Below are 20,228 nucleotides of genomic sequence, written 5' to 3'. Positions count from 1 at the left end.
CCTATCATACGATGGTTAAAAGTCAGTCACTATAAAATATAAAATGCCTTTCTTTCTTTATATATGACGTTACGCACGATTTTGCGTCTCAAATGGTAACGTCATTTTTTTTTACGTTTTACGGCGATTAATGATTATCATGATTATATTGGGGATATTTTTTTTATTTCGCTTGCAATTTCTGTTTTGCACATCACTATTGATACTTCTTAATGTTTGGTTGTACTGAATATGCATGAAATATTTCCCACTGAAAGTAACGTACGCAACAAACAACAAAATATATCGTATTTGGGTAATGCATAAGTCTATATGAAAAGAAGATATATACGGTATGATGAGTGCCAATGAGACAACTCTCTACCAGAGACCAATTGACATAAAACGTAATAAAATGCAATGTTTCCCCATTTTGATCCGAAAAGGAAGAAGATATATATTTTGATTTAATTAAAAAATGTTTGTCGGGAATTACAAGTTAAACGGGTCTTGCTAATAAAATTCACTGTACTTTCTTTAATAACGGAACAATTAGATTAAGAGATAAAACGATTGTCAGAAAAAAGGTTAATTCTATTCATCTCATATGTTTACAAGCCTTGTATGATATGGAGAGGTATATAGCCACGCTTCAGGTCCAATTTTATTTTTACTTTCAAGTTCTATACATATGAATCTTATTGCAGAGAAATAAAAAAAATCGCAGTTTTACGCTCCTCAAATTTGAAAATTTGAAAAAGATTATTTTTTATCCTCTCGTAATACACAATTTTTTCACAACTAAAGAACCTCATCTAAACGAACAACCCCAGTCATCGGATTTTTTTTTATGCTTTGTGGTCTTTTTGATAGTATCTGACTATCAAGAAGATTGATCCACCATAAATAGCGTCCCGAATTTACAACGTTCAAAACGTATGAAAATCGTCCAGTGGACAAACTTGCAAGACATTTCATTTCTTTGAAAACGAAGTCGTTTTGACTACGCAAATTATCAAAAAGTATGTAGCTGTTTCCTAGAGTTAAAGTACAATCACGGAAAAGCAATATTTAGCATGCAACAAATCTCAATTTTCAATAATAACGTCGCAAATGACAGTTTATTTGTAAAAAGCGGCGAAATCCGACATTGGACATCTTGCAAGACATTTGCCAGAAGCCGTTGCCTTTTTATATGTGGTGTGAGTGCTGCAAAAATTCGATTTCGATATGGTCTATATATGTACTTTTGTGAGCATAATTTACACAAACGAAATTTCATATAATCTTACATTTTGAAACCTATAAATTTTGATAACTTAACATTTTCCTAAATCTGACCATAATGGACACTTTTTGTTTTTGCCAAAAAATAGCGTTGGTCGTTACAGGAACGCATATTCAGTAATATTGTAATACTTTATATATAAAGCATATCATTCATTCGAATTTTCGCGGATATAACACTGTTTTGAAGAACACAAACACCCCTGCTAAAGTTATTATGCGTATAGTCTGTTACGTCTGACACGCATATTTTGGACGTTTTGTCAATATGTTGTCCTTATTTTAGACTATTGTAAAATATGATAAAACAGTTTGTAGTTTTTTTCGGAATAGTTTTTACTAGTCTAGTCTATGGATAAAAAATTTATATAACTTCACTGTTATGATTTTATAGAAAAGCTGTTTATTAGTGTGGACTGGTTGATTACACGGTATTGACGCAATAACGTGCGTAACGTCATATATACACATGTTACACATTTGGTTTCGGTTCCCCTAACCGTTTTGTATACGTAGCTAGATATGCTTTAAAAGTATAACTCATTTTTGTAAGATATCAATAACATTATCCCATAAAATCATTTGGTTTCGTACCACGGTAAGATGATAGAAGAATGAGTGCCTCTTCCTCATGATTTAAAAGATATATAGTAAAGTATTGTCTAAAAGTTATATTCGGTTCTTCTAAAAAGTCCTTTATATAATCCATATATTGCTTAAAATTCTGTTGGCTATATATAATTTAAGATAATTTCGATATAAGATCGCACACTTTAATAAAATGTCACCACTAGTACGTATATATGGTAAAATAGGTTCATTATTTTTCACTCTGTAAATTGACTAGTCACATGATCAGAAGTCCACTACCAGACGACTAGTAATGGACTTCTGCTAGTATATATGAGTTTTGTGGCAAATATATTGTTTCTTCTGTTATGGTAGTGGTTAGCTTTTCCTTTTAAAGTCATTATCCTTATTATTATCAACCGCATACTATCTTATAACGGGCTATATGTAGCTGGTATATCAAGCCGCGGTCTAGTTAGGCGTTCTACTTTTGCTACACTGGCTGGAGAGAGTTTTCTTGATGTTGCAACCGGTGTGATGTCCAGAATTATTTGCAACTTTTCATTGTCCAAAAGTTCATTAAATTTGATTCCAAGACTGTCTAGTACAACAACTGTTTCTAGAAGTATCTTATTCCTTACATTACGGAGTTGTTCACATTTTAACATAATAGCCACATTATTGAACGTGTCTTTCCCCGTACTTTAATTCCCCTCAAAACATCTGCACATGATATTCTACACAAACCAACAAACCACGAATAACAACGGATAAAAGGATAAAATAATGCATGAATTAAGTCATAATAGACTGTGGCAAAAATAGTTTAGATCAATATGTTTAAAATAGATGCATTTCGCACTATAAATTTACGTTCGTTGATTTCTAAAATTGAAACCTACCGAATTTGGCAATGCCACATTCATTCACAGAACAACAAGATAGAGCGAGAAAGACTTTTAGCAAAACTGCTTACAAAACATTGTGTACCAGATGCCGAGACTGGTAAGAAAATAGGAATATTGGTGATATATATATGTATTGTTCTCTGTCTTAGTGTCTACCTCTAGTTCTGCACATCTTCATACCTTTATACCTTTATACCTTTATCTTCGGGTCCTTAAAATAAGCCAAAGGCTTCTACTGACCCCTCATCTTGGATTGTCGTAATGCAATTTCTCCTCTCATAATAATCGCATAATAATATATTTATATATATTATACTTATAAATAAAAATAGAACTTATTTAGGTGTGTGCAGCTTAACAATTAACATGAACATATAAATTTATACGGGTTCCAATTTTCGCCATTTAACACTGACTTAAAATTATTCAAAGTCTTTGCCGTCACTGTTTAATCTGACAGGTTATTCCACTGATCCACTACTCTAATTGAAAAAGTATTTAGTCTATGTGTCGTCTTACACTGTTTCTTAAAGAGTTTTAATGAGTGACCTCTACATGTAGTATTATTAGATGGTGCTAAAGTAAATAAGCTCATCCAGTTTATATCATCTATACCATGCAACGCTTTATATACTTGTATCATATCATTTCTATCCCTACGATATTCCAAGGTTGGCAATCTCAATGAGCGTAATCTATCTTCATAACTTAAATGATTTATATTCTTTACGAGTTTAGTGGCCCTTCTTTGGACAGATTCCTATTTACGAATATCTTTTTTAAGGTGCGGAGATCAAACACATGTAGCATATTCCAACAGTGGACGAACAATTGACTTATAAAGAGGAAGAAACATACCCTGATTCATGTAGTCAAAGGAATGATGAATAAGAGATGTAACTCTCTGTGCTTTATTAACAATAGTACTAATATGTTTTTCAAACTTTAAATTTGACTCGGAAGTTACTCCAAGATCCTTTTCTTCATTCACCTTAGATAACACAATAAAATTTTCTGTATCATCCAACATGGTATAACGATATTGTTGATCATTGTCAGGATTAATATGTAATACTTTTCATTTAGCAGCATTAAATTTCAATTTCCACGTATTTGACCATTCACATAAACTGTCCAAATTTTCCTGTAACTTACAGCGCTCATTATCTGACGAGACTTTAGAATATACTTTACAATCATCGGCAAAAATTTTCACTATGCCCTCTACTACATCAGGAAGGTCATTTATAAATGTTAAAAAAAGAACTGGTCCTAGAATACTCCCCTGAGGTACACCACTCACAACATCTGACCATGCTGAAGTTGTATTATTTATACGAACACATTGCTTACGCCTGGATAGAAAACTTTTTATCCAATCCAAAATGCATCCCTTTATTCCAAGTTTTTCAAGTTTCAAAAATAAGCGCTGATGAGGCACGGTATCAAATGCCTTGGAAAAATCAAGGTAAATTGAGTCCAGTGGAAAACCATTATCAATTAATTCTGACCACTCATCCAAAACCTGTCTATGGTTTACATTGTACACACATGCGTTATCCCTCATGCTGCAAAAGAGACATTTCTGTCTTCTACAGGCAAATCTTGTGTAGAATGTCAATGGTTTATTGTCAAAGTCTTAATATTGACAGTCTCTGAAGATGTCTAAGAAGATAATTTTGGCGGGAATGAAGTAAACTTAGCGAGAATTGGATATCGCGTGATATCAACTTGAGTAATTTAATTTCAATATAATAATGAACGAGCCTTCGGCAAGCGATATCCAATTCTCACAAGTTGTTAAACCTATTTCTCTTATGGTCAACACTCTCGTTGTGTTAAATTTAAAATTCCATGAATAGTTGATCTAGTCTTTTGCACATACAAGTATGACGTCATATGTCCTGTTCTGGTTTCAAACTTTAAAATCGGACATTTTAAAACTTTTCTTACACTTCAGAATGTAACATGTGTAATAAAATTTGGCAAAAAGAAGATTTTCAGGTGAAAAGTGTGAGTGTTTTGTATATTATTGAACATGTTGAAGAAATCAAATATGTCCATTGCCATGGATGAAATATACATTGTCTTAACCTTTGAAAGTCATCAATGAGCTAACGAATAGCCAATGGAATTGTTGTAATATCGTCTCATGATGCTGGATAGGCCAATCAAATTAACGCTGACTTTCATATCACTTTTTCGTATCACACTCCGTGCAGTGTGATACAAGAGATATCTCTTCATGCAATAAAAAGAAAACAGCCCGCAACTATAAGAGAATTATTATTAGTGCATTTTAAGATAGTTATTTTGCACCCCATATTGGACAGCTACAATAAAGATTTTGCCTTCCAAGTATTTTCAATAAAATCTGGGAAAGTGAATTTTTTCTCTTTCCTTTGAAAGTTTGAATAAGTGAAATATCCTAGAGCACTGATTAGGCCCTGGCATGACAAGGTGTGAATCAATTTAAAGAAGAAAACCAATGACGTGATTTATGAGTCATTACACGATTTCTCATTGATAAAAGTTGGCAACTATCATGACTATGCATGGCACAAAACAAACAAAAAGCTTTTGGCATTGTCTTTTTATTTTGGAACTTGGAAGTTTTGTTGTATCATGCAATTGTTATTAAAAAGCATATTACAAATAAGATGTCAAGGAAAGTCATGAAAGTAATACACATGTGGAGCAGGATCTGCTTACCCTTCCAGAGCACCTGAAATCACCGCCAGTTTTTGGTGGGGTTCTTGTAGCTCATTCTTTAGCAGTCAGGGATATAACTCTATAGGGTTATTACAGAAAAATAACATACATTTGTTATTGTGGGCTGAAAAATCAAAGAACTGTGATAACATATGTATGTTACATGTTTCAAAGGGACAATATATATATACATCATTAGTTTAGTTAAAATGTATGCAAGTTCTATTGATATTACTATTGTCTTTATGTATACTTAAGAAGTTAACTATAGAAAGATATAACAGTTCATAGTTTGACAATTTTACATAGTATACCTATGTTATTACAGAAAAAATATGCCTGTAATAACTAAAGGGTGTTATCACAGCTTCTCTATATCACTCCAAAGCATTTGCTGAGACATACATCATGCTTAATTACAATGTATTTTAATTCATTGTAAGAAATAATGACCAGAGCATGTAATGAGGTTCTGCGCAAGCTTCCAAGTAATTCCCAAGTGTTTCATATAATAAGTTACATTCCTTTAATAACTAAGCCTTGTTATTACAGCTAAGTTTATCCCTTAAAAGCCTTGTCTCATTGATTTACCATGATTAATCAAAAATGTATTAATTTAATTTAAAAATTGCAAAGTCTCTAAAGATTCCCTAGAGCTCACTATAAATTAAAATATTTTTGATTTATTTTACAAATAACAAACATATGTTATTACAGATATAGAAAATTTAAGGAATAAAGAGTAGATAACTCATGAAAGTATCTGCAATAACACACACCAGTTATTTTCTGTGATAACCCTATAGAGTTAAATCTCTGACTGTTTAGTTTTCTATGTTGTGTTTTGTGTACTGTTGTTTGTCTTTTAGTTTTTTTTTTGTGTTTTTTTCCAAGGCGTTGTCAGTTTGTTTTCGATTTATGAGTTTGAATATCCCTTTGGTATCTTTAGCCTCTCATTTTTTATACACTTACTGTTTGAGGTTTTCTCTGATTTTGAATTAAGTTTTGCAAATTTATAAAATGATATGAATTAAAGAAGATACATGTATGTTGTTAATCATTTATCTGTGTTCTTATATTACAAAAAAGTCTTAATTATTTCTGCTTATAACCTCGATCTAACATTGGGAGTAGTTTGTATGTGTTGTTCATCTACTCTTAGCTTACTTTCCATGTTAAAAATAAGACTGTAATATTGAGAGTAGAGAGGTGGCATACATTAACTGTCCACAAAGGAAGATTGTGTTAAAAATAGCAAGAACACATTAAGTAACTGAAAATAAATTGAAATAATTCTAAATATTTTTATCAAGTTCATTTAAAATATCTAGAATACAGAAAATAAAATAAGCCACAAGGGGTCCTTGCCCCAAGCCCTAACTAGAGAACCAGTCTTCACGGTAAACTTTTGAATCAACAGGCCTGAAGCTGAAAATTTGGTTAGATTGTATTGGCCTGAAGAGATGATTTTTACCGGCCCAACAGGATTTTTACAAGCCTGGGCTGGTTGGCCTGTGGTTGAGCGTATAGACTGGAGAACAAGAGCCAATGAATTGAAGGACAAAACATATACATTGTATATATCATTGTGTTAACAAAAACTTTTAAGAAAATTATGTACATGATCAACATACAAAATTCTCATTTCAGTGAAAAGTTACAAAATAAAATTTCCTGAGCCTGTCAAACTGATAGAGGGATTATATCACCCATTGAAGGAATCACGTAGAGTAGGAGCACTATCTTTTCACTGTACATCAAAGTTCAATGGCAGATTGTGGAAGGCTTGTCTTCAATTAACATTTCCTTTAAGATTTACTTGTGTTGGTGTACACACAGACCTTGATAAAGCCAAGGAAAATGCATACCTTGAAGCTTGTGAAATGTATTGGGTGAGTTAGCATGTTTAGAATATGTTTTGTATATTCTAACTAATTTGATTTGTTCAGAAAGAGTCACATGTTCATCTGTATTTTCAAAGGTAGATTAACTGATAACAGCAGATAGAAATGTGATATTGCAATTATTTTTATATGACTGCAAAATGCGGTCGTATATTGGTATCGTCATCAGCGCTGTCCGTAGACATTTGGTTTCTGGACAATTTCTTTAGTTTAAGTGTATGGATCTCTATGAAATTTAATCAAAAGGTTCAATACCACAAAAGGAAGGTTGGGATTGTTTTTGGGGTTGATGGTCCCAGCCGTTTAGGAATTAGGGACCAAAAAGAGGCTAAAAAGGGGCCAAAACAAGCATTTTTCTAGTTTCAGGACAATAACTTGTGTATAAGTATTTGATTGCTCTGAAATTGTACCACAAGGTTCAATACCACAAGTAGAAGGTTGGGATTCATTTTGGGAATAATTGCCCAAACCGTTCAGGAATTAGGGGCCAAAAAGGGTCTAAAACAAGCATTTTTCTAGTTTTCAGACAATAACTTGTGTTTAAGTGTATGGATGTCTCTTAATTTGTACCACATTTTACAAAAAGAAAATTTCTTCAAAATTAATTTTTTTTTGGGTGGGGGGTGCATTTTTTTTCCTCAAAAGAAAATTCTCTTCTAATATTATTTTTTTTGGAGGGGGGGGGGGGTCAATTTTTGTTCCCTCAAGATTTAAGAAATTGTCAATTTTCCAAAATAAAAATTGGGGGTCACAATTTATTTTGCTAATTCTTTGTATATAGTCTGAAAACAGATTTACTAAGTATTGCACAACAGCACATTGTATTCAATGATTTGAATTTATATTCAATTGAAGATTTCTTGCTGTTGTGCAATAGTATTGCACAACAGCAAGAAATCTTCAATTGAATATAAATTCAAATCATACAATCAATTTCTAGTTTTTTTACTACATTTATTCTGTGTCAGAAACCTATAATGTGTCAAATATTTAATTACAATCCAAATTCAGACCTGTATCAAGCTTGAATATTGTGTCCATTTTTGCCCAAACTGTTCAGGGTTGGACCTCTGCGGTCGTATCCAGCTGCACTCGGTGAAGCAGTTTATTAATATCTATAAACCTCAATACTTTGTGATGCATAATGATTCATAACATAAAATATTTTCAATTCCATTTTTGGCATCTTGACAATAATAATACAATTGTCGCCTTTGTACGAGGTTGATATATCCTGGTATAGATCTCATACAAAGGCTACATATGATAAGTCTGCACATCAGGTGGAATTTTGTCCTTTCCACTTATTCCACCACAGTAACCCACTCTGCAAAGACTAAACTTTAGTATACAGTGTAGTCATATATAAAGAAACATCTACTACATCCACAAGCTGTAGTTGAAAAAAAAACTTATCCATATCATTTTAAATTTTATTTTATTGACAGATTGATTGATAAGTCTACTTATTATGCTTATATACTAGCATATTTACTGATAATTCATTAGCTTCAAAAATATTTTGTCTATTGGGATGTCTCGACCTACAGTGAAAAAATTCTTGCAGTGCCTACTTTGTGCATGTAGATTTATTTCACTAATCCAGTCATTATTTTTATACGACCGCAAAAAAATTTTGTGGTCGTATATTGGTATGATGTTGGCGTATATTGGTATGACATTGGCGTCGTCGTCGTCCGGCGTCGTTGTCATCGTCCGAAGACACATTGGTTTTCGCACTCTAACTTTAGTTAAAGTTAATGGATCTCTATGAAATTTTACCATAAGGTTCAATACCACAAAAGGAAGGTTGGGATTGTTTTTGGGGGTTATGGTAGCAACAGTTAAGGAATTAGGGGCCAAAAATAAGCATTTTTGTAACTTCCAGACATAACTTATGTGTTAGTGTATGGATCTCTCTGGCATTGTAGCACAAGGTTCCATATCACAAAGGGAATGCTGGGATTGATTTTGGGGGTAATTGCCTCAAAATTTTAGGAATTAGGGGCCAAAAAAGGGGCAAAAAACAAGCATTTCTAGTTTCATGACAATAACTTGTGTGTGAGTGTATGGATCTTTCTGAAATTGTACTACAAGGTTCCATATCACAAAGAAAAGCTGGAATTGAGTTTGGGTGTAATTGGCCGAAACGTTTATGAATAAGGGGCCCAAAATAAGCATTTTTCTAGTTTCCAGAGAATAACTTGTGTTCAAGTGTATGGATCTCTCTGAAATTGTACTGCAAGGTACCATACCACAAATGGAAGGCTGGGATTGATTTTGGGGGTATTTGCCTGAATATTTTAGGAATTAGGGGCCAAAAAGGGTAAAAAAACAAGCATTTTTCTAGTTTCCAGACAATAACTTGTGTGTAAGTGTATGGATCTTTATGAAATTGTACTACAAGGTTCCATATCACAAAGGGAAGGCTGGGATTGAGTTTGGGGGTGATGAATCATAAGGGGGTTTAAAAAATTTGGGGAGGGGGATTTTTTTCCCCCTTTTTTTTGTTTAAAATTTTCCATTTTAAATTGGTTATTTCTGATTTATATATAAAAGCAAATAATAATGATATGGTTTGAATAGGTAAATCAAAAATTTTTAAGTTCTTAGACCACATTCATTCTGTGTCAGAAACCTATGCTGTGTCAAATATTTAATCACAATCCAAATTCAGTGCTGTATCAAGCTTGAATGTTGTGTCCATACTTGCCCCAACTGTTCAGGGTTTGACCTCTGCGGTCGTATCAAGCTGCGCCGAGCAGAGCATTTTATTATTTATCACATTTTTTATCCTGCAATCATCCAACTATCATACAAATAGATCTCCTGTTATAAATCCTGCTTCTATGCAGAGTTAATGGTACATTTTTTTAAATGTTGAAATTTGCATTATTTTGAATGAAAGATAAAAAAAGTTTTATGATTTTATTTGAAAAAGAAACCTAATTAACGTAGAAAGAAATTTAAGTACCCTTTTAAGTTTACGTAGCTGTAATTTCAAAAAAACAAAAATACTTTATGATAAAATTCCTAGTGACATTTTTTAAATTAAATATATTATTTCATAACAGTGTTTCCATATAACTTCATAACTTTTGTACTGTTCTGTATTCCAGTATTTAGGTCTCATATATAACAATGGGTGTGTAACTCCAGAGAGGCTCTGGGAGCTAATAGAACAGATGTATGTAGAAATTGATGGACCACAGGTCAGACGAGAAAAAAACTTTTATTATTGTACTAGTCAAATTGTAATGGATGGAAGTAGCAGCTGGTTGACAGAAATAAAAATTCGATGGCCACTGATATTATGTGTGAATGCCACTGGAACCTCTCCATACAACAGTCAGTTTGAAGCAGCATTATTAGCAGCCATGCAGCTAAAGGTTGGTTACATCATTAAAAGAAATGTGCATTGTTCATGTTGAAAAAAAAATATTCCACTTGGAATTTTAAATTACCGGTACCTAAAAAAAATAGGTTGCATGGGTAAAACTTATAAAAACATAAAAACATAAGACATTTTTTTTCACTAAAGCCCCACATTGGGTATGTTAGTACAACATTTTAACAAGCAATAAAAGTGTGAACATATTTATAACAACATAGATTATTTGTGGTTTTGAAAAAGAGAGGGATTTTCTCAGCTACAATCTCATTAAAAGGGCGACAGCTTTTTCTGAGACACCATAGATAATTTGTTTATCACTATTTCCCTAGGCAACATCAATGACATTGACTTGTGACGTCATCATGTTCTCACTATTCTAGACTGAGAAAAAACTCCGTCAAGTCACTTGAGATTGAAAATTATCATACAAAGAGATCAACAGCTTTCAGCAAAGCCCATACCATATACTAAGCCATGAAAAAATGTGAAACCATTTGTCATATAGTGTTAACTCTGCATCTGTCCATAATCCCCTCAAAATACAATAAAACCAATTTGAAACAAACAGGCAGGAAAAGCATGTTGAAGGTCTTTTATATAATTGTGTCATTTTGTTCTGATCAGATGAAAAACAAGGCTATTACAGGAATCTTTATAATATGATTGGTCAATTCTGGTAAATGTTCAGTTTATGTGATACCTATGGCTATAGTAAGACCAAAGTCTTAAAGACTTTAAACATATAAACATAGAATTTCATCATGATCAGTCAAGTTGCAAAGGATTTCAGCATGTGCAATCTAGTTTAGTGAATGTATGTATGTTGATATCACTTCAAATTATTTGAAGGCTCGTTTGAACAGTAACATAGTTGATTTAAAGATAAAACATTAAATTTCAACCATATGAAAATAAGGAGATGTGGTATGATTGCCAATGAAACAACTATCCGCCTGAGTTCAAATAAAGTGAATGTAAGCAATTATAGGAAACTGTATGGCCTTCAACAATGAGTAAAACCCATACTGTATAGTCAGTCAGCTATAAAAGACCCAAACATGAAACATGTGAAACAATTCAAACAAGAAAATATCATGTTTTAATTTTTCAAAAACAAAATCAATGTTGGTATCATTAGTAATATTGGTTTTATTATGAATATTTGCTGAGGCTTGAAGGATAAAAAATGGCAGAAATGTTTACTTTGAAAAGAGGAAAATATCAGTATTAAGAAATCATTTTTCATGTCATGCTCTATGTACATTTTAAGTTGGGGAAGGTATACTATTTGTCAATATCTTTATACTGAGCCGTAGTGAGACTTACTTGTTAGAATTTTATTTAATTTAATGATGAGGAACTCCAACAAAAATGTACATTTTTTTTTTTTTGATCTCCAGTATTGTTCAAATACAATTGAAGTAAGTTGCAATGCATTTGTTACATCAAGCACCTGCACTACTTCAATTGTTATATTGAAATTATTACATGTTTTTGTTTTCAAAGTTAAAAAAGAGTTTCATTTTAGAATTATAAACAAGTCTGAAACCATGTGAAAATCAACCAAAATTTAAACATTAAAAAGCTATGAAGTGGCTTTTCAATGATGTCATAGCTACTTTTACTTTATAAAAATAAGGAGATGCGGTATGATTGCCAATGAGACAACTATCCACCCAAGTTCAAATGAAGTGGATGTAAGCAATTATAGGCAACCGTACGGCCTTCAACAATGAGAAAACCCATACCGTATAGTCAGCTATAAAAGGCCTAGACTAGAAAATATGAAACAATTCTATTAAGAAAACTAACAGCCTAATTTATAACAAAACAGTTTACCAATAACAAATATGACAGACATGAAGCAATGACAACCACTGAACTACAGGCTCCTGACTTGGGACAGGCACACCAAGAATGTGGCAGGATTAAACATGGTTGCTCTTTGTCAACTTTGAAATATAAATGAATGGGAACAATTACATAAAAATTTTAATTTCAAAAGGTGAAGTTCTTATACATGTTATATGAGATAATTTTCTTTTCAGTGTTATTGCTTTCTTGATGGAAAAAATAACTTAAAATTTCCACAAAGGAGATGTCTAAGGAAAAGTGTTTTGTTTAATGAATTTGTACCGAGTTTAGAGAATTTTGATGCAGATTGTATAATTCATGTAGATGCTTCATTTTATGGATTCGGTGCATACTTGAAGATAAGACATGAAGATAAGGTACGATGGTTTACAGAACTTTGGCCGCAGGAAGTACAGTCTAAATACTTGTCTTTTCATGTTAAAACCTTCAGTTCAAGGTTTGCAGAAATGTATGCCTTTGTCACAGCCTGTTATACATGGAAACATAAATTTGTCAATAAGCGTGTGCTCTGTTATTCAGATTGTCTGTCAACTGTAGATATCGTAAACAGAGGATTATATGTGAACAGAAAAGTATATTCTAAATATTCAAAGTTAACAAGAATTCTACAATCATTAGTGGACAAATATAACATAGAATTTTTAGCCTGTCACAAGCAAAGGGAATCCAATAAACTAGCAGATTTGCTATCAAGACATTGTGTAGAAGAATTTAGGAGGGAAATTCCAGAAGCTTTCCAGAAATCAAAGAAAGTTAAACAACTGACATTTTGTTATCCACTGGTTGAAAATGACACCACCAAAAATCTAGAAAACAGTCTAAAAGAAACAAAATAAACGGAATAAGATATTATTCTGATTCATACTAGTAATAAATGTTTTGTATTAAAATTAAAAAATAAGAATATTTTGATCATTCATTTTGTGAAAAACAAATAGAGACAACTCCTCATGTGCTCATGATCTTTTGAAATTCATTATCTGACATGGGCAAAATTTATTTACAACTGATAAAAGCAGAAAATTGAATTGCACTTAAATTTCAATTGTCAATGGACCTATACATAATTTCTTACCTCCAATTTAGTAGCATAACTTATGCTTATTTTACAGTAATAGGTAGTGTCTAGGGTAACTTGGACACACAGCAGATATAAAGTTCAAGGAATTACTTTTACAAGTGATATCTTTTTTAGCTTACCTGGCCCAAAGGGCCAAGTGAGCTTTTCTCATCACTTGGCGTCCGTCGTCGTCCGTTAACTTTTACAAAAATCTTCTCCTCTGAAACTACTGGGCCAAATTTAACCAAACTTGGCCACAATCATATTAGGGTATCTAGTTTAAGCGTGTTTTATGTCCAGTGGCAAATATTGCATGGTGGTTCTGGATTAGCACAAATTAACATTAAATACAACAGGTAGGTCCTGCAATAGGAGTTGACTGGGATGACTGGCGGTAAATTTGAATGCCACTGGAAAATGAGGGTAAATTGGACAGGTACAGAAACTTTAACTTGTAATGGGCCACTTACTGTCCCCTAAAAGAGTTGTTGCAAGGGTTCTAATCTTAACCTGCAGAGAGTGTAACACCCTGAACACATGAGGCATCAGATTTAACGTCCCAATTCTGACCAGATATGGCTGCAAATTACTACCAAAATAGTCAAGCAGACACCCACTTCGACAAGGGTTTTACTTCCGGTTGGAAGAAGACCAAGGAGTTGTAAGCATGGTAGGCACACAGCCACTTGTCTCTGAAAAAAATTACCTATATTCTTTAATATTAAAATATATAGGTAACTTTTTTTCAGAGCCAAATGCATGTGAGTCAGCACATTTGTGCTACTAATTATCATAGAAATGGTCATAATTAACTGTTTGCAAAACTTTGAGGAATTTTTTTCAAAGTACTAAGGATTTTCTACCCCAAGAATAGATTACCTTAGCTGAATTTGGCAAAACCTTTCGTAATTTTGGGTCCTCAATGTTCTTCAACTTCGTTCTTTATTTGGCTTTTTAATTTTTTTTTATTCAAGCATAAGTTACTGATTAGTCTTTTGTAGATGAAACGCGCATCTGGCGTACATAATTGAAGCCTGGTATCTCTGATGAGTTTAGAGGTAGTCCCATAACAGTGTGGACAACCGTAATGATTATGTTTTTAATAATACCGAATCATTTACCTTTAACTTGTTTGTCATCGTCTATCAATAACAATGATTTTACGCTCACTCAGTCTGTCAGAGGCCCTCCAGAAGGGATTTAAATAATCACTTGTTTCACATTTCGATACATAAAATTAAACTTTCTTTCAACAAAACTTAAAAGGAATTTGTTTTAAACATTCTTTTAATCACCAAACACGACAGTTTCACTTGAAATAACAATAAATGTGCAGAGCTAATATCATTAAATTATAGAAAAATATATTAAATGTAAAACATGTCGATTTTTATTTTTTACCATAAATGTAAACACAAATGAAGAAAAGGTATAAAGATGAATTCTTTTTTCGGCAATGTGTTAAAAATTGTGTTGTATGTCATGCAGTTATAAACAATTGTAAATCATAGTAGTCCATCATGCATTGCAACTCATTCAGTGGATTGGTTGGTCAATTGCCTAGAAAAAAATGCATTATCTGTAAACAAACACTGATGCATGTATTGGCGGAAGCATTTGAATGCTAAATATTGCATAATCTTATAAGGAAATCGGATACAGATCCAATATTTCGAAAAGTAAAAGGGGGTTGGGGGCAAACTAGACAACGTTAGGAGTAGGACATGAAAAAAGTCTATGCATTAACCATGTATGAAGCTCCATATCCCTCCCCCACTTAAATCCGCCTCTTGAATGTCCCCGACCTGTTTACTGCAGCAGTTGAATCACAACAAACTAATTAAGAATTGTACTTACATTTTTTAAAATCTATCCATGCATTAAATAATGTGTTCATAATATGTATATGTAAGAGAATGATAATCCCTTTCTTCATTATTAAGTACGAGCGTTAGCGAGTACTTATCATGAAGTAAGGGATTATCATTCTCTTACAAACTTAGAATATTGTAAAGTGCTCAAGGCTCAAATGATCTCTAAATTGGTCGTATTTAATAATTAGTTTCATTTTCAGTGCAATGTTTATAATTAATGCATGACTTCTTTTTAGGCATTTCATTTATGGATTAGTTTTAGTGATGTAAGGACTTTCTTATTATTTGGAAAATTAAAAAAAATGCGTTATACATATTAGGTAACACAACAGAACAAAGAAAATGTAGGAATAGTATATGTTTCCTGATTGTGAGTATGAATTTAAATCATGTAATATTTTAGTGAGGAATTATCATGTCCGCTTTTTAAATCAAATACTATTTCATTATGCCAGGTAAATGTTCAAATGAAATGCTTTTAAAAGTATTTAATATGTTCAAGACTTAAATTAAATCCCAGTGTTTTTTTATTTTATTTTATCGAAATATGGAAATAACTATTCTTCCCAACCGCTGATCCAGTGATCAAAGTTTTGGAAAGCTGAATATTAAGGTATTTTTTTATTTTAAAGCTTCCTTTTTTTTTCTTTTTTTGCAAATGCTTTGATATTGTTTAATTATTTAGTAATTTGAAGTTATTAATATTTTCATAATAATATTCACGGTACCAATTTTACTGCACAGTAAACTTTAACTTATTTTGAGTTTTTTCAGTTTGTTTCACAATTCAACTGTTAGTCAGTTTCAATCACTGTGTGATAAGTCCTTTCAATCTGATAAATGTGCTTCGGGGCAGTTGTAACTCATTTATAGAAACTCTTTGTTTTGAACTGTAAATAAACCCACATAATAGGATAATCCCTTACTAAGAACATGATTTACTTTCATTCTTCACAATTAAGAGGCATCAAATCCTACAATTTCATTGGTCGAGAGCACTTTGCTATATTCTAACTTGGTAGTAGAATAATTAAACAAAAGCCTCATACTAAACAGATTAATTGTAACATAGGTTGTAACACTGTTACAGGGTTTTGTTTGTCTAATAAACTACAAATTACCAGGTGTAACAGTTCATCAGTTCTCCGTTTGTTATTTTAATCTGAGCATACAACTTATGCTTTATTAAACGTAGACAAAAGAAGAAAAAGTGAGTTGTAGGTGATCACTGAAAAACACGCGTGTTCTCGATAAAGTACTTAGTAGTCCATCATGCATTGCAACTCATTCAATGGATTGGTCAATAGATATTGCTTATTATGCAATCAAACAATTATATTAGCGGGAACGTTAGTGTGCCAATGAATGATAGTGTGCCCGTCCTGATTAAATGTATTTATGTTTGGAGGGATACATACTTTTTTAAGCGGTCCTCAATCATCCAGGAAAAAAAGGTGAAAAAACTAATTCATATCAATTTAGAATTAGGGATAAAAAGAAATATAATACTGAGATTAAAAAATATTGTTCCTGTATGTTCATAAGAAACGAACTAATCCCCCCACACATAAATGAGTTAAATTAAATTAAAATAAAACGCACTCTCAGAACAAATGAGTGGTATGTGCGTAATCATGAATTCAGGAATACGGTTCTGCAACCAAGCATGGGTTTTCATCAAGTAAAGTGGTTAGCAGAAAGATTCAAGTCAATACGACTGTAGTATTTTTTTTCTCGAGTTAATTGTTTTCAGACGTTAAGAAACCTTTGGTGACCCCGTACGTTTAAATGTCCCTTGTAAAAACAACGTATTAAGGTGGTACCTAACACTACAGGGAGATAACTCTGTAAAAATCAGCTAAACGTTTTAATTACGTTGTATTGTTAAGGAAATATTAAGCTATTCAATGATCAAAATTAGTGTTTGTCAAACTGCTATATAACCAATGAAATTTTTCTGATAAAGTGGTTGGTTCAAATTATTTGAAATTTTTATATTTTTGTCAAAGGGTCAAAGTAAACATTTTGTCAAAATTTTATGAAAATTAAACGAGCCAAATTAATATTAGTCAAGGTGTTGGGTACCACCTTAAGTAGGCGTAACAGACAAACGGTTACCTGATCTGATCCAGTCAATTGGAGAAATGAGCGCGCCAACGAATGGTCTCGTCTACACTGTTATGAATTTGATTCTATCTAGCCAACCTTTGGGGTTCAGAGTATAGATGAATAGTGAACACTTTTAACGGTGACTACCAAAGAACTGCTATCACCACCAAGTTTGTATCATATTGAAAAGGTCTTGAATTAAAGCAAGGAGTTATATTGTCCCATCAAATGTTCTTTAGGAGATTTTTGATTCTACAATCATTTTAATAGTGTGTGTAATTTGTCCTAAGTGATTTTTAACTTAAGAATAACTAAACATATATTTTGGTTGACAGTTACAAACATAGGTATGAGAACTGAGATCTGGGGTATATATCAATTAGACTGCAGCCCAACATAACATTATACCAAAAAGCACCCATAGTTAGCTGTATACAATATGTTAAGTTTTAAGTTCTCATAATTTGTAGGATAACTTGCAATTTTGTGTAATTGACCTTATTGTACTGCCCTTTTGATTTGACCATTTTAAAAGGAGTTATTGGACTTTGACCATTTTTGTCGAGCCTTCGACTTTTGTCGAAAAAGCGAGACATAGCGATCCTACATTCCGTCGTCGTCGTCGTCGTTGTTGTCGTCGTCGGCGGCGTCCGCAAATATTCACTCTGTGGTTAAAGTTTTTGAAATTTTAATAACTTTCTTAAACTATCCTGGATGTGTACCAAACTTGGACAGAAGCTTGTTTATGATTAAAAGCTAGTATCTAGAAGGAAATTTGGTTAAAATTTTGTTCCATTTTTCCATATTTTACTTATTAATGGACTTAGTTTTTCTTCCAGTTAACATTACATACAGTCTGCAGTTTAAGTTTTTAAAACATTTATTAGATTCATAAACTATCCTGGATTTTTACCAAACTTGGACAGAAGCTACCTACAATCAAAAGATAGTATAGAGAGGAATATTTTTATAAACTTGTTTCCGCATTTTTGTTGAGCCTGCGATTAACAGCAAAAGTAGGCGAGACATTGGGTTCCGCGGAACCCTTACGAATTTTTTTATACACCCGTTTAAGGGACGTATTATGGTATACCGTTGTCCGTCCGTCCCTCTGTCCGTCCGTTGTCAACATGTCGGACAATAACTCGAAAACACTTTAACCAATTTGCATGAAACTTTTGTGAATTGTTTCTAACTATTGACGTGAGCTTTTTATAATTTTTTAGATTTTACGTTTCTGAGTTGTGGGTTTTTTTTTTCATTAAAAAGATGGGTTTTTCCTAGTTTTCGGACAATAACTCAAAAATTGCTTTGAGCAGTTTTCGTGAAACTTTGGTGAATAGTTTATATCTATTGACGTAAGCTCCCCTTTGATTTTTATAAATTTTAGATTCTACGTTTCCGAGTTATAGGATTTTATTCATAAAAAAGGGGGAAGTTCCAGTTTTCGGACAATAACTCAAAAGTTCTTTGAGCAGTTTTCATTAAACTTTGGTGACTGGTTTATATCTATTAAAATAGCCTCCCTTTAGTTTTTTTTGATAAATTTCTGATATGACATTGAGGAGTTATGGAACATTATTCTTTGAAAAAGCGACAGGCGTATCATGCGCTCATGGCGCAACTCTTTATTAGTATTGTGAAAATAAAATCTTGTGAACGTAACTCCTATGATATTTTTTTACAGAAATCTGTTCTACTTGGTAGGATTAATTGTCATCATGTGTAGATGACTATGTTATACTATCATTTTGATCGGACCATTTTCACAAGAGTTATGGGACTTAGACTATTTTTTGGAGTATTGTGACAATTAAACCTTGTGGATGCAACTCCTCTGAGACCATTTGAAAGAAAGCTCTCATGGTAAGTTTGATCCTAACATTTTTACGGGAGTTATTGGACTAAAACTATTTGTTTAAGTTTTGTGACAATGACACTTTCTTCTGAGACCATTTGACAGGAATATCTCATACTTAATACTATTGTTTCCAATCATGTAAAGTTGACCATATTGTGCCCTCATTTTGTTTTGATCATTCCTACTGACGTTGTGGATCTTAAGACTATTTTTCAGAGTATTATGACAACAACACCTTGTGAATCATCTCCTCTGAGACAATTTGATAGAAAGCTCTTATATTTGATACTGATGTTTGCCATTATGTGCAGTTGATCGTATTGTATTGTGAACCACCATTTTTACGGCAATTATGAGACATTGACGATTTTATACGACCGCAAAACAATTTTGCGGTCGTATATTGGTATGACGTTGGCGTCGTCGTCGTCGTCGGCGTCCGGCGTCGTCGTCGTCGTCCGAAGACACATTGGTTTTCGCACTCTAACTTTAGTTTAAGTGAATGGATCTCTATGAAATTTTACCATAAGGTTCAATACCACCCACAAAAAGAAGGTGGGGATTGATTTTGGGGGTTATGGTACCAACAGTTAAGGAATTAGGGGCCAAAAAGGGGCCAAAAATAAGCATTTTTGTAACTTCCAGACATAACTTATGTGTTAGTGTATGGATCACTCTGGCATTGTAGCACAAGG

The 20,228-nt window shown here is 32.7% G+C and overlaps 1 protein-coding gene across 1 annotated transcript; it reads left to right on the top strand.

Moving 5' to 3' along the window:
• The first annotated feature begins 2,525 nt into the window (after window positions 1–2,525).
• LOC127731207 (uncharacterized) lies at window positions 2,526–13,816 on the top strand. The gene is made up of 4 exons (XM_052240165.1): window positions 2,526–2,841; window positions 7,107–7,348; window positions 10,480–10,749; window positions 12,803–13,816. The coding sequence occupies exons 1-4, from the start codon at window positions 2,673–2,675 to the stop codon at window positions 13,463–13,465; spliced, it is 1,344 nt and encodes a 447-aa protein (XP_052096125.1). The 5' UTR covers window positions 2,526–2,672; the 3' UTR covers window positions 13,466–13,816.
• The last annotated feature ends 6,412 nt before the right edge of the window (window positions 13,817–20,228 follow it).

This window comes from Mytilus californianus, unplaced genomic scaffold (assembly GCF_021869535.1).
Source record: "Mytilus californianus isolate M0D057914Y unplaced genomic scaffold, xbMytCali1.0.p SCAF_1, whole genome shotgun sequence".
Classification (NCBI taxonomy): Eukaryota; Metazoa; Mollusca; class Bivalvia; order Mytilida; family Mytilidae; genus Mytilus; species Mytilus californianus.
This window is presented reverse-complemented; position numbering and strand designations above follow the sequence as displayed.